General features: G+C 42.5%; 1 protein-coding gene across 14 annotated transcripts in view; it reads right to left on the bottom strand.

Moving 5' to 3' along the window:
* Positions 1-443: 443 nt before the first annotated feature.
* tacc2 (transforming, acidic coiled-coil containing protein 2) overlaps positions 444-14,128 on the bottom strand; it is a 44,563-nt gene continuing 30,878 nt past the window's right edge. For 2 of the 14 annotated variants that reach the window (XM_080868254.1, XM_080868249.1), the window contains 17 exons: positions 12,493-13,894; positions 10,808-10,865; positions 10,495-10,702; positions 10,085-10,134; positions 9,812-9,921; positions 9,383-9,536; positions 8,818-8,964; positions 8,387-8,479; positions 7,514-7,573; positions 5,884-5,913; positions 5,111-5,251; positions 4,937-5,013; positions 3,941-3,984; positions 2,432-2,592; positions 2,229-2,335; positions 1,433-1,553; positions 444-1,345 (listed from right to left, as the gene is read on the bottom strand). In XM_080868254.1, the coding sequence (XP_080724380.1) occupies positions 1,280-1,345; positions 1,433-1,553; positions 2,229-2,335; positions 2,432-2,592; positions 3,941-3,984; positions 4,937-5,013; positions 5,111-5,251; positions 5,884-5,913; positions 7,514-7,573; positions 8,387-8,479; positions 8,818-8,964; positions 9,383-9,536; positions 9,812-9,921; positions 10,085-10,134; positions 10,495-10,702; positions 10,808-10,865; positions 12,493-13,894 (3,029 nt within the window). In that variant the 3' untranslated portion in view covers positions 444-1,279. Of the gene's footprint in view, positions 1,346-1,432; positions 1,554-2,228; positions 2,336-2,431; positions 2,593-3,940; positions 3,985-4,936; positions 5,014-5,110; positions 5,255-5,883; positions 5,914-7,513; positions 7,574-8,386; positions 8,480-8,817; positions 8,965-9,382; positions 9,537-9,811; positions 9,922-10,084; positions 10,135-10,494; positions 10,703-10,807; positions 10,866-12,492; positions 13,895-14,128 lie in introns of all 14 variants that reach the window. The other 12 variants (XM_080868255.1, XM_080868257.1, XM_080868256.1 and 9 more) reach the window with 12 other exon arrangements.

The raw sequence follows: 14,128 nt of genomic DNA, 5'->3' as shown, positions 1-14,128 counted from the left end.
TCACGTATAACAGAGCTCACTGGGAATCCAAAATCTCTGCTGTGTCTGCTTACCTACCACCTTACTAAACACTCAAGCCTGACTACTTCACGCTTACCATGTAGATCATGTTTATGACCATGTTTATGAGCACAGTGTAAACTTCTTCTCCTGTTCCCAACATGATAATGTGCCATTTGTCCCTAAATGGCCTCCAGTCACTAGATCTAAATCAGTAGGGCACCTTTGGGATGTGGTGTTATTGGAAGCACATCATGGATGTGCAGCCACCAAATCTGAGGCAACTGTGTGATGTTGTCATGTCAATATGGGCCAAAATCTCTAAAGGGAAAGAAGGGGTACAACATGGTACTATTAAGATGGGTGGATATCACATAGAGGAATATAAAAGATGTAAAAATGGGGGGGAAATGAGAAAAAAGAACCAAATTAAACTCAGCATGCTGTATTGCCATCTTTTATTGCACTTTGTAAGCAGATGCTGTACAGTAGCTGTGCAGAGAAGTTATTCCTCAGTGTGACAAACAACCATTGCAGGACTAGGACAGGTTCATCCAAAATTAAATTACTTCTGGTCACAACTGAACACAGTCACAATTAGTTTGCTTTTTATCAAAATAAAATCCCAAAAATAAAGTTCCACAATTTCATCAAAAAAGCTATGACAAGTATGACAAATATCTACAATGTTATGTGAGGGGAGTGGCTGAAGACAACAGAATAACTATCAAAAATGCACAAGTCTTGTTGTTTCCTACAGTATATACAAACATTAACATTACAAGTTCTTCTTTATCTCTCACATGCAAGAATCTATAGTGATCGCTTGTATTCTCTTAGTGGTGCATCACCATTTTATGGATAACTCTAACAATCTGGTTCTCACCTTCAAAGTCTATCTTTCTCTTTATTAAGAGGAGACAATAACAGGAGTGGGTAAACAGTCTTCTCCCTCAGTGGCTGTCATGGCAACATCATAATAGATAATTTAACCCATAAACAATGCTTGCACTTTCTCATTATCATACACGCACTCGCGCACACAGGCATACTCATTAGTGATATGATAAAACTTGAAAGCAGACCCCCTGATACAGTACGATACACTGAAACATCAAAAATATACAGAGTAATTAGGAGGAAGCCAATCCTGTGGATGATGTATACACATGGTCAGTAGGAAATACAACCCCAAGACCACTTTGGTCTTAGAGGTCCATCAATTTGAGAAGGAGTGCTTCTCTTCATTTTCTGCTTGGCTTCATTGTGATGTGGCCTGCTAACTCTTCCCCATCTTAGCAATTAGTTCATCACAGATCTTTGTTAACTCCTCGATCTCTTTATTCTGTAAAACAGTTAGCAACAAAAAATTATACACTTGGATAACTTTAGAAAATTTTAATTTAATATCTTCTTATATCCTAAAACTGACCTTCTGCTCTAAAGTGCGTTCCAGAGAGTCCACCTTCATCTGCTCCTTCCTCAGACTGGCCTGAGAGGCAGCTTGCTCCTGCTTGGCCTTGGCCCGCACCTGAGCTATCTCTGCGTTGGCCCTGGAGGCACACAAATGATACAAGAAATCACCTCTTCGCAACTCACAAAAGCCTATAAAATCTAAAAAGCAAATAAAAGTCAACAAAGAGTTAATATGGATCATATGTAATCTATAGAAATATGTTTCGATACGAGCCACTGTAAATACTGGTTTAGCTTCAGCTAGCAATGTTAGCTAGACTCATTGCTAGCTAGCTAGCTAGACTTGTTTCCAATTACACTGACTCATATACAAACATAATTCAGCTCAGACAATAAGTTATGCTGTACACTTAAAGAACAGTTTTTGGTACAGGAAAGTACCAATGTTATGGAGACTCACTGCTAGCTAAACTTCAACACTGTTCTCAGTCCCACAAACGCTAGAAATCACATCACATATCGAGAAAAAATAAATAAATAAAATATGACTACAAAGAACTGAAATAAGCATTTAAACCAAAGTATTTGAAGTCAAAAATTTATATTGTTCATGAGCTTTTGTGCTCAGGAAGTAAGAAAAACTGAAATGCACATAGTGAAAAAATTAGCAGCTTTAAAAAGCACCAGCATTTACTTGCATTCACATAAGACACTGCATTACTGTACTACATTTACAGTGTAGATAGTGTGGTGGCGAAAATAACACAGTTATTGCAGAAAATGTGACATAATAAGAATATGCACAGACTCACCGGTCTAGTTTCTCCTCTGCATGAATTTTCAGGGCTTGATATCGCTGTTCCTCCTTGCGAACCCTTGAAAGATACTCCTGAGCGCATTTCTTCAATACCTCTTCATTCTGTATGTGGGTGACACAAGGGGGCAAGTAAAAAAAATCTGAGATGACCAACCGAGATGTTCATATTGATAAAAACCTGGGAATAAATTGTGTTACTTTGCGAAAGCCCTCCAGCACATCTTTCATCTTCTCATAACGACGGAAGAGATCGGCAAGAGACTTCTCCACAGAGTTAAGGTCGGCCAGTGCCTGGTCCTTCTCCATGATGAGCTGCTGGATGGTGTGATGGGAAAGAGATTTCTCTTTCTGGTCATCCTCTGATGGACACACATAGAGAGGATGCAGATAAAGAGTCTACTAGGTGAAGAAACTGCTGTTATGGGTAAAAATACTGTTAAAAGACCCCAATCAGCACACAAACACACACACACAAAAGACTTCTCTGACATTTTTCACAATATATCTAAATGTATTTGTGGTAGTATGATTCAACAAGATGTTTTACTGCACTATATGAGGATTTCTGATAAACCAGTGTAGCATGCAAAACACAAAAAGCTGAACAATGAGAAAAGAAAAACAGAGGAGAAACATCAGAGTGGCCTCAAGACCTTTCAGTGTTAAATATCAATGTGCCTACACTATTTCAGCCTACAAATATCCCTTTCATTTCCCATCGATGAGCAACTCGGTTAACTCACCAAATCTGCATGAATGACTTCACAGCCATCGCCAGTCATGGGTGAAGTGCACGTGTTCATGTACAGATTTACAGTGTGTATTACATCTGACTGAATATGTATAATATTGTACTTTACATGAACAATAACAACAACAAAGTCATTTTTTAAAACTCATTAGATTCAGTCCTGTCTCTCTTTTAAAAACTAGTCTCAGCCTACAGGGTGAAAGCCAAACCCCCCCCAAAAACCAAACAAATGAATGAATGGCTCTGAATGAGATGAAGAAATTGAGCACAGCTGCTCCCCTCTCTGATGGACGGATGGAGAGATGCGAGCTGACACAAACAAATGAAAGACAATTCCTCGTTACTCACCTGGCATGCCTGTCAGGGTTATCAAATAGTAAGGGGGGCAAAGATGGGAGCAGAACAGAAAAGAAGGGACTGTGTTAAGTCAAGCTGGGAGGGCAAGACACGTGACAGAGCCGAGTGTTAGACATTAGCAGAGGCAGACTGTTCCTGTGTGCGACAGTGCTTTAATGAGAGTAGGAAAAAGAAAAAGCCGGTCGCAGTGAAAGAAAAAAAATCAAATCTTCGGGGATGTTCAAAGGTGGAAAGGAAGATGTGGGTGAGAGCAGGAATAATGCAGGAGTGTGAGCCTGCGGTGAAATTTAATGAGTCCAGAGAAGCTGAACAAGAGCGGGCAAAGGAGAGTGCTGTCCCCTCCACTGACATGAGGATTCAGTTCACGTCATTCAAATATGAAAGCAAACACAGAGAAAAGCGAAATTTTGCAAAGGACAGAAAAAAAATTCAAATAAGATTCAAATATCTGTGATCAGTAGCACTGGGTAAGGCCTCACAAGGACCTTATAGCAGATCAGTTTGCAAATGAACAAGAGTAAAATAAAGTGGAAGAGTACGGGAAACAAAAATAGCAGCTTTAAAATGAAATTTGCGTGCTTATGGTTACGTGAACTCACCTATCATCTGGGCAATTGTCTTCTCATACTCAGCTACAATTCTCCTGTGGATGAGAAGTTGCAAATCTTCAGTATATGTCACATAAAAAGTCAAAAAAGAAGACTCCTCACATCGAATACCAAGAAGTCTATTTTTTCCAAAAATTCCCATCTCTCCCTCTGACATGTGCAGCCCTGCACCACCCGCCTGTTGCTCGAACCCTTCCAGCAAACACCTGTAAGCTACTTATCGCCGTCCAGGTTTACAGTAAATGCGCCGTATTTAGAGGAAATGGAGAATTTGCTTTGAATTAGCTCCAAAATTTACTGCACAACTTTTCAAAATCAAATTGAATTTCTGTTGTTTGAAGTGTCTCGACACAACTAGTAGAAAAGCAACAGGACCCAGTACGAAGCTTCGTCTTTTTAAAAGCAAGTTTCCAGAGGTAAGAGGATAGATTAGCCATGCCTTCCCCTTAGCCTCTTAGCCTCTCCTTATCCAAAGTCTAATCATTCAAATGAAGTAAGCTCCGACTTATCCACACTAACTGAGCAGCAGACAGCTGACACCCGCCACCTGCTGACACACAGTAAAGTTTCTTTACTGTACATCTTTCCCAAAACCCCAATTGGAAGCTATGAATTTAACCTAGACTGATCATCATGAAACAAGTGTAGCTACTGCTAGTTACGAGCTCAGTTGAGCATAACCTAGGATATTTTCTCACATATAACTTTTTAACAGTAAAACCTCTACATTTACATCACATGATCTCCATCTATTTATCTCTACTCCTTGCCAACAGGACGAGGTGTTGATTTTTTTAAATGGCTATCCAGTCTCCCGTTAATCATGGCCTTGTCTGACACCTTAAGCGAGATAAACCGCTTGAGAGGTTCGGCGGTTGATAATGGGCGGAGTCCGAAACACAGCTAGGTGTTAGATTCATGCTTCAGTGTCTGCGTGTGGGATCCTGGTGTATGAAAGCGATAACAACCCAAGGTGTCTCTTCTTACCTCATCTCCACCACTTCCTGTCGACTGTCTTCATACTTCCTCTGCCACTCCAGCACTTCTTTCTCCTTTGTCACAATCTGAGGATGGAGACAAAATCATTTCATTAAATGTGAGATGCAGACTTAAAGGAACAAACAATGACTTACGGAGGAACAAGAAATATTTTCAGGGCACCTCCTCTCGTGCAATTCCCAAAGAGTGGTCCAGTTCTCTGGGCAAGTGGGGACTCTCCCCTTCGATGTAGCTGGCCGTGGTCCTGGAGTACAGCGAGTTCTTGGACACGCCACTCTCTAGTGAAGATGACACGTCTCTGTGCTGCTTCCGGAAAGCAAAGGAGAGGAGAGAAAGGAACGCAAACATAACCTGTTACCAACGAGGCTGTGGCAACCGCAGGACACCCTCGCCCTCAGGGTCACTCGCACATTCTGGACTGAACCAAACTGCTAGGCAGCGTCAAACTATATCAAAATGTGCCACACAGCAAAAACAATACAAAATGAGGCAAGCCAGGGATGTTCTTGAAGACTTGGTCAGCTGCTACATGATTGGATGAAACAGTCTTCATTGCCACAGTATTAGCCGTGTTATTGGCTGATGCTGGCCCCAGCCGAGCAGTCCTGGTCAACTGCTCATTGAAAGAGCTTGAATGTGATTGGGTCCAAGCAAGACAGAGGGGAAGGTGGGCAGCAGCTGATAGTATACAGGAGAGGGAGGTTAGGGGGGGGGCAGATTGGGCAGCAAGGGATAGATATGTTAGTCTAATGTTAAAGCATGTTAGAGCATAGTTAACAGGTCTTACCCGTTGTTCCTAGAATCACAGGATTTAACTCATTTTTTTACAGCTACAGAGACTGTAATGTGATGAGGGCTAAGGTGAATCAGAAAATCTTCAGGGTTAATCATTAGAAAGAGTCAGACTTTGGATCTAAAGTATAGACACTACAAACCCAAATGCATCTCCAAGTGTCCGTTGCAACCTATGACAAAATAAATAAAAGCCTCCTCACTTTATCATATTAAAATACAGTTGTTCTAGTACCACGTTTGGGTCCCTGAAAACTCTGAAAAGGATTTAGCTATCCTTGGTAGATAGGGATTACAGGAGGATTTGATGATGGGGGGTCACAGGAGACAAGGAGAGGTCTACCGCTACTTTGGAAAGAGTTAAGTGTTTGGTCCGGCTGTACAGCTAATTGCATTACTTCTCTGAACAGAAACGGTCAAGTACATATAACAACAAACATCAGTCAGATACTGATTAGGTTTTTATCTACCAATACAGAAAGGTTCAGGTTCAGAGACTTTAAGGAAACAAATCAAACCTGTGGTTCTTTGGTAAAGCTGCAGCAAGAATCCGCTAACAAAAAGCCCCTTTTAGTAAATCATCCTGAATCACATGTTAAATAAAGAGCTTTTTTCGTTTAGTAGTACTTCAGGCAAATGTCACAGACTTTTCATTAACAGCACTGACTGTACTGCATGGGACAAAACATGCAGGATTCAGATTTTTAACGATAACCTGCTTTGTATTTGTTTTGCGAGGAAAGACTCACGTCTATAAAGCCTCAATGATGCACCTGAAATACCATGCCAAATGCCATGAACTAAACACTCAAAATGTTCACTGTTGTTTATCTACTGAAGTGAGAGCCAGGTTTCAAGTTGGAGATGAGTTACCATGGTAACCCAACCTCAGCTGAGATGCACAAAGTAATGACTAAAAAATAGAAAAAGGAAAATAAACTGGATTGTTTAATTTCTGCTGCCTTACTCATCACTGAGCAATGTCTGTTATGTTGTGAGATGTGTTTTCTGCTGGCACACTCTAATAATCCTCCAGAAACAGTCTGCACGTCAGGTACTACATGTAATATACTACATGTACTACAGGTAATGCAAAGATGTTTTGGACTGGCTAAAAAACACACACATGATATCAGCATAATAAATAACACATTAGTACGCAATTTCAGACACAGACAAGGTGAGCACACTGAAATCTAACCTCTCTTTACACGAAATGCCTTAATTGTAGATTTAATGCTAACAAAAAAGACCCAAAAACACAAGTCGAAGCCACATCCCCCAAAGACAGAGAGGACTGATTATTAGATGCACAAAGGCTACAACAGACATACTACATAGCTGTAACTGCACATAACAGCTCACAAAGAGCTTTTGGTAGGCAGCAAATTAATGGACTCTCTGTAACTTATGGATCTATTAGACTAGACAATCTAGTGGAGTCTGCAAGAATTTGGATGACAGTTTTGGCTTCACAGTCCATTACTAGGAGGCTAAAGTGCTGAATTTCAGCTATAATTGGAGTGCAATTACCTTCAAACTCTATGAATAATAGCGTTTATCGCCCTTATCTTGGTTTTACAAAAAAGTAAGCTATAATTCTTAACCAGTGCAGATGTGAACACCTTTAATCACCTTTAAAGCTTATATTCAGGACATTAATCTGGTCTGCTGACATACTGAGCCATTAAAACTATGTGTTTATAATGAAGTACTTGGACTGCGCTATGGGTGGACGTGAACACATCACAGGGGGAACTATGTTGCGCTTACTTTGAGTAAGGGTGAACCGTTGATATTCCACCGGCGAGTACTGGGTTTCTTGAGACGAGACTGTAAAATGCGTGGGACAACAGAATGAGACATGGAAGGAAAGACGTAGGTGGGAAGTGCGTGCCCTGCTCCAACTCTTGCAAGAGTTTAAGTTCAGCACCTGCCTCAGAATTTGGACCAGCAAATTCCCAGGTACTACTTACCCTGCCTAACGCTGTTTTGTTAGTACTGTTAGTCAAATAGATGGACCAAATCACAAAACAAGAATGTGACCTGGGATTTGGGGAGGTGATCATGAAACGTCAACAGATCTGCACCGTAATATGTAACTCCTCAGCTGCCGAGTCTAATGTGAGACATTCCCAGTCACATTCATGCTGACGTAAGTTTCTCATGAAACAGGCAACATGCATGTTGCCCAACATGCATCACAAAGGCAAGGGACTAAGACACAGCACTTGGTTCCTAAGGCTTAATGGAGCTCGCTGGTAGTCAGGGTGGGAGCTGGGACGCATCAAGCCATGTTAGAGTCCAATGTGGGGACGCGGAAGGTGGCGGGACTGTGGATGCAGCTATACAGCCACCATGTTGATAAGGCCATGGATTCACAGTCACACTCAAAATGGTGTGTTTAAGGGGAGGGAGAGGCAGGCTGAGACACACTCATGCACACACACACACACACACACACACACACACACACACACACACACACACACACACGCACACACACAGTCACGCACATGTGCATTTCACACACACCTGCGTTTCGCTAATCCCTCATTCAAGATGCATCTTTTGCTCTTGCAAACACACTTGTTCACCCACACACACACTTGCATACAGCAGGTGCAGGCTGACTCAGCGCAGTACCTGGGGGGTTACAGTGGAGAGGGAGGGGCACTGAGAGATGTTTTTGGCTACCTGCAGAGCCTCTATCCTCAGGGCAGCAAGCACCAGCTCCTCCTTGGCCGCACACATTGGGAGGGCCGAATTTCAGTGGTAAGGGAGGAGAGGTTGCAGCCCAAGAATGACAGAGTAAGAGGGAAACACATGAAATTTGAGTTGATCTGCCATCTACATTTTATGCACCAGTAATCTATTTTACCCAGCAAGCTAAAAAAAACCCTGCAACTTATGGAGGAGGAGGAGGAAAAAATGGGAAAATGAAAAGGCAGGATGTAACACAGTGACACAACGGGGAATAATGTTTTGTACAAAAACACACACAGAGACAAATATCAAGGCCCAAATATGGGTCGGCAAATTTATCAAGTAGGGTCTTGTGTGGTTTCTCAACACACCTGCAGTTTTTGGGCGAATGCTGTGGGGTTGGTCTCAGCCAGGTCAGGCTCCAGGTACTGCAGGGGGTCGTCACACTCAGACAGCCTGTCTAACAGGGGCATGGCCAGGGCTGGCGCAAGTGCCTCCACGGGGCCCTGGCTAGGGGGCTTCAAGGGCACCAGGAGGTATAGGCAGAAGGGGAGGGAGGAGGGGGCAGGGGGACAGCATGGCAAAGCAAGCGCTGAGATTTTTTTTTGAGTGGCAGCATTGGGAGGTGGTTTGCTGAATCTGAGCTGGGAACCTAGTGTGACTGACTGGCTTTTCATTATCAGTGACAAGGATTTAATAAGAATCCCTGTGACTGATGGTGTTCACTTTGGAGGGCTGAGTCACAGCCTATGACAAAGCATTTACAGCGTGGCACTGTCTCCCCCTTGTGACTAAACAACAGCATGGTGCAAATGCTCCGAAATCAAAAAACATGACAGTTTCCCCTTAAATGGTAATGACTAGACATGAGTGTAAATTACATTTATGCACAACAAATTACCTGTAATTAAATGTCCGCAAAGGCACTTGACTTACCTGCTCCTCCATCTCGGTGCTCTGTGTTCGACTGAGCACCTCGCTTTCTCTCTTCCTGCCCTTGTCTGCAGCAGAGCCCTCGGGGCCAGGCCGGGAGCTGAGCACCGGTGTCTTCATACCTGCTGTAATCTGGGCCTCCATCTCTTCAAAACTCCTGCACAGAATGAGAAAAACCCAACAGGAGATGAGGCGGGGAAAGGCACGGCATGTAATGCATCGCAGATGATGGACGACAGCATTAATGAAAACATTGCTGAAGGAGCTGAAACGAATACATTATACATTATTTGTGGTGTACACTTAGCACACACGAGAATAAGAAAGGGACTTAAAAATGCAGTGTAAAACTCACATAGTATACGTTAACAAAACCATTACGTAGTACAGCAAAGAAACAAAGTTGCAAGCGTAACAAGTAAACTATTTTACCCTGTGCAGGGGGAGCTGGGTTCAGATCCATGCGCACATGTATTTTTGGTTAAGTTGTCAGATACTGAGTCCAACTTCAAGTACAAAGATGGCTTCTTTGCAGACGGAGGCTAAAAGACACACAAGGTTAAAAACAAGAACGAAGACTATCTACTTTTAAAAGCTAAAATATCATATAGCACACAAACAATGTAAAATAAATGCTATAAATACTAAAAGTAGTGACCATAAGACAAGCTCAAATACAATCTCTCTGTAATATTAAATACTCACTGGGGAAGAGGAGCCAATCTTCTCCATGTACTCAATTTCATAGTCTTGTACTGAGAGGGAAAGGCAAAACAAAGCATTAGATACAGTAAACAAAATGAAGAGACGCATCAGTGGTGTGCTGAGCTCTGGTTTGACGAGTTCAGAGGACGAAGCAGGGCTGTTTGTTTTCCCATCTCTGACCCAGATGGGGTGAACCAGATAGCCTCTGGGAAGCGTTGGCTCTTGCGTAAGGTCAGAGGGTAGTACAGAATTGGGCCAGCAGACTTATATCGCTGCCACAAGAAAAATCAATAACACAGCAGTATGAATAAAAGCTAAAGTTTCTGATTCATATACAGTATGTAAGGATTTATCCAGACATAAGCTCTGAATTACCGAGAGTTACAGAGAGTCAGACAGTTATGCCTCACCTGGAGTCTCCTTAGGAAGGCTGTTCTCATTAACAAAGGATGTAAGGTCGCACGGTTGAGGAAAGTCTTGCTGGTCAGAGTTTAAATCTCCATCCATGTCGTGCAGGGCTGCCCACTTATGACTGGTGGAGGAGGCTAGTTTCTCCTCATCTGTGGCATGGTCATCCTGCTGGTGAAGGGAGGAAGGTTCATCTGCGGGTATACGATCCTGCGACACAAAAAAAGGCGGCAGAGAGTGATGACACATGAAAGAGGGAGAAATGCACATAGATAAAGCGGGAGAGCCAAGCGAGATTGCATATCAGATACATACCTGTGATGGGTCAGATAAGGGTGATTTCTTTGGCGACCTCTTCACTCTGAAAGTATTACTGAGGGGATATAAAAAGATCCACCGTCAAACTCTAGAGTCAATCATTATCTGTATTTAATTCTGCATTTGCTGCACATTTATATAGCATTTGTGTAGTCGTAGATGCTAAAATATGAGCTAGTTGGAAAGACTGGATTTTGCATAAAATCATCATTGCAAAAAACATTAATTTGCATAGTTCATTTCCACATGTGCAACAGTGCTGCTTACTGTGTGTGGCTGAAATGGATAGAACAGTAAATGCTTCTGAAGAGGGCTGAATCTATAGTTAGTAACTGGACAGTGAAGAGTAATGGAAAATTAATATTATGTTATGAGCAGCTTGGTTTTCCAGGTTTAGTGATCATGATGATGAGGTAAACAATACTGTAGCTTAATTATTAGAACTTTGCAACAACCTTTAGAAGGAATTATCCAATTTTACACTTACTTACACTGTAAATACATACAGTCACGTGCAAAAACAAGTTTTCACACGGCTCTATGCAGTTTTCTTTTTTCTCAGACTTTATCAGTCTCTCACATTGTTGTGGAGGAATTTTGACCAACCTTTCTTTACAGTGCTGCTTCAGTGATGATCAGTTAATCAGGTGCATTAGCAGCACCTGGCTACTACTTACCCCCTTAATTTTTATCAAAGCAGTAATGATGTACTTAGTTTTTCACAGGACTGCATAGACCCTGTTGTTTTTATGCTCAGTGTTTAATGTGTAATGCATGCCTGAATTAATAAAAGGGTTATGTATCCCTGTAAAAATATATTAAATAGCAGTAGTATCAGATACAGTATGTGGTCTGAGCCAAATTTGCTCTAATTCACATGCAATAAAACATACTGTTGACATTGTACATGTTTTTTATGATATCTGGGTCCTTGATTAAATATTATCACTAAGTTGTAGTTCACTGCATTAAAAGAAAGGTAGCTTCTGGTCCAGCCTGTTTCAAACTGTATGTGATCCTGGCACACGCTGATACACTGTAGCTTTCGTTCTTTCCTCAATAGCAAACAATGAACACCAGAGGGGGCACCAGCACCTTCTTTGTTAAACACTTACAACTGGATACAAATGAACAAAATTATTGCAGATACTTCAGTGTAAAAAAGGAAAGCAAAATAACAAAAAACAAGAGAGTTTTTCACCACTATCCATCCATAAGTCAATAGAAATATAGCATTAATTTACTAACTGGATCTTCTATTGGAGGGATTATGGGTGATTTAAACTGGCATGGATACTCCAGTTAAAATGGGTACGTTTCTGATGAGTTTCAGTGATTTAATAGCGAGCGCAAATGATTTTGATGTTTCTGTTAATAGGGACAACAGGGCAACATGCTGGTTCAAAGAGGGCCAGATTGAATTAGAGGGCAAAAGGGTGGATGGCTGTATTGTCCCTGTACTTACAAAAAACAACATAGAGAAGACACACCCCTGGACTTCCTGTGACATATGAGAATACACAGACACAGGTGACAGACAGACAGACAGACAGACAGACAGAGGACACTGGCAAAACTGGCTAGAGAACCACATACAAACACAGACTAACCTAAAATCCTCACAGACTGATGCAGACTTTTCTGTGAATAGACAATCCTCTGGTAATACAGAGTGAACTTACGATTTGATGGGAGTTTTCTTCTTCTTGGCAGGTTTGTTCTGGTTCTGGTCCTCTAATTCCCCGAGGTTGTCATTTTCAGTATCATTGTCATTGGATGACAGTTCAAATGAGGCAGAAGTCTTAGGAGGGGAATTGGCCAACTTGTTGGAGCTTTTGAAAGGGTCTATGGAGTCATCAAAGTTATAAGGCGGCCTGGATAGTTTGGGGGAGTTGGTGATACTTTTCCTTGAAGTAAATGGATTCAAGTTTGGATCTTCATACTTGTCGAGTTCAAAGGTGTAAGATGCTTTAGTTGCCGGGATTTCATCCTCGTTGCTGTTGTGAGATGCCGGAGGAATGTTGTCCAGCTGCTCTGTCTGTGCTGGAGGCGCCTTTTTCAGCCCCAGCTTTGGTTTCCTCAGAGGCATCTTGGCACCTGGCTTCTTGCCTAGCTTCTTAGGTGGAGGAGAGGCCTGATGTGATGCCTCACCACTTTCCTCGGAGTAGTCAAACTCCAGTCTTAGTGACTGACGCTTGGGTATAATGGGCTGCTCCTCAGGATTCGTGACTGGCTCTCTAATAGGAGCGGGTGGACTGGGGTAATGTGGTTCCTCAGATGGGACGGGGGGACTCTCTAGAGGGGTGGAAATGGGGGCACACACAGGCTCCTTACGACCCAAAACAGGGGAATTGGCAATTTTACTACCTCCGGTTTTAAAGGGGTTGATGTTCTCAAAGTTGTCTGGATCCCATTTGTAGGAGCCACTGGGAGGGATGGGGGTTTCTTCTTTGTCTGCTTGACTTTCAGGGAGGGGTATCTCCTCCTGGCATAAAGGTAAGGCAGGAACAATAAGGCTCTCCTCTTGGGTGGTATGATTGGTCTCCTCTGGCAGGGGAGGAGGAGTCTCAACACGGGTCTTTCTGGCTTTTCGCTGCGTTCCTCCAGGACTCGGTGTTGCAGAGCCTCCTTCAGTTTCCTCCTGAGCCTGGAGAGGGCTGGCTGTTCGAGGTTTCGCCCGCTTCTTAATTTCTGGGGTGCTGCTGGATGAGTCTGGCCTTGGGCTCTCTGGGTTAGAGTTCTGTCTGAGAAGAGGCTTTTTCTTTACAGACCCAGGACGACCTTTCTTGGGCCTGCGGAGTGTCCCTGGGGCACTCTCAGTGCCTACACTGAAAGACTCGGAGTGTGGACGGAAACCTCCTGAAGGTGATCCGTCCAACAGAGCAGAACTATCTAGTTCTCCTCCCTGGAGGCTCAGAGAACGGGTTAGAGTGTGAGTCGTTGATTCTGCAGCAAAAAAGTCAATGTTATATGTACCACTGGCAGCGATGGGCTTGTTTTCATCAAAAGTATTTGACTCAGAATGGCATGGTAGTTCGGCTGCAGTGAAGTCAGATGTAGGATCAGTGATTGAGGTGTCTTCTACTGCAAAAGGAGATTGAAAGATGTGGAACATAAGACAAAGATTTCTAGAGTCTAACTAATCCAACCATTCAGTCGAACATAACATGCTTTTTCTTGCTTGTTTTTTTTTTCGAATCAGTGAAAAATACCAAAGATACAGTTATACATGCATGAAATCATATTTTTGCAAGGTGATTGCCAAAGAATAAAGTACAGTGAAGACCCTATCATTTTATGGGGAGGCGTTTTAGCCTT

The sequence above is a fragment of the Rhamphochromis sp. 'chilingali' genome, assembly GCF_963969265.1.
Source record: "Rhamphochromis sp. 'chilingali' genome assembly, chromosome: 20".
In the NCBI taxonomy this organism is placed as follows: Eukaryota; Metazoa; Chordata; class Actinopteri; order Cichliformes; family Cichlidae; genus Rhamphochromis; species Rhamphochromis sp. 'chilingali'.
This window is presented reverse-complemented; position numbering and strand designations above follow the sequence as displayed.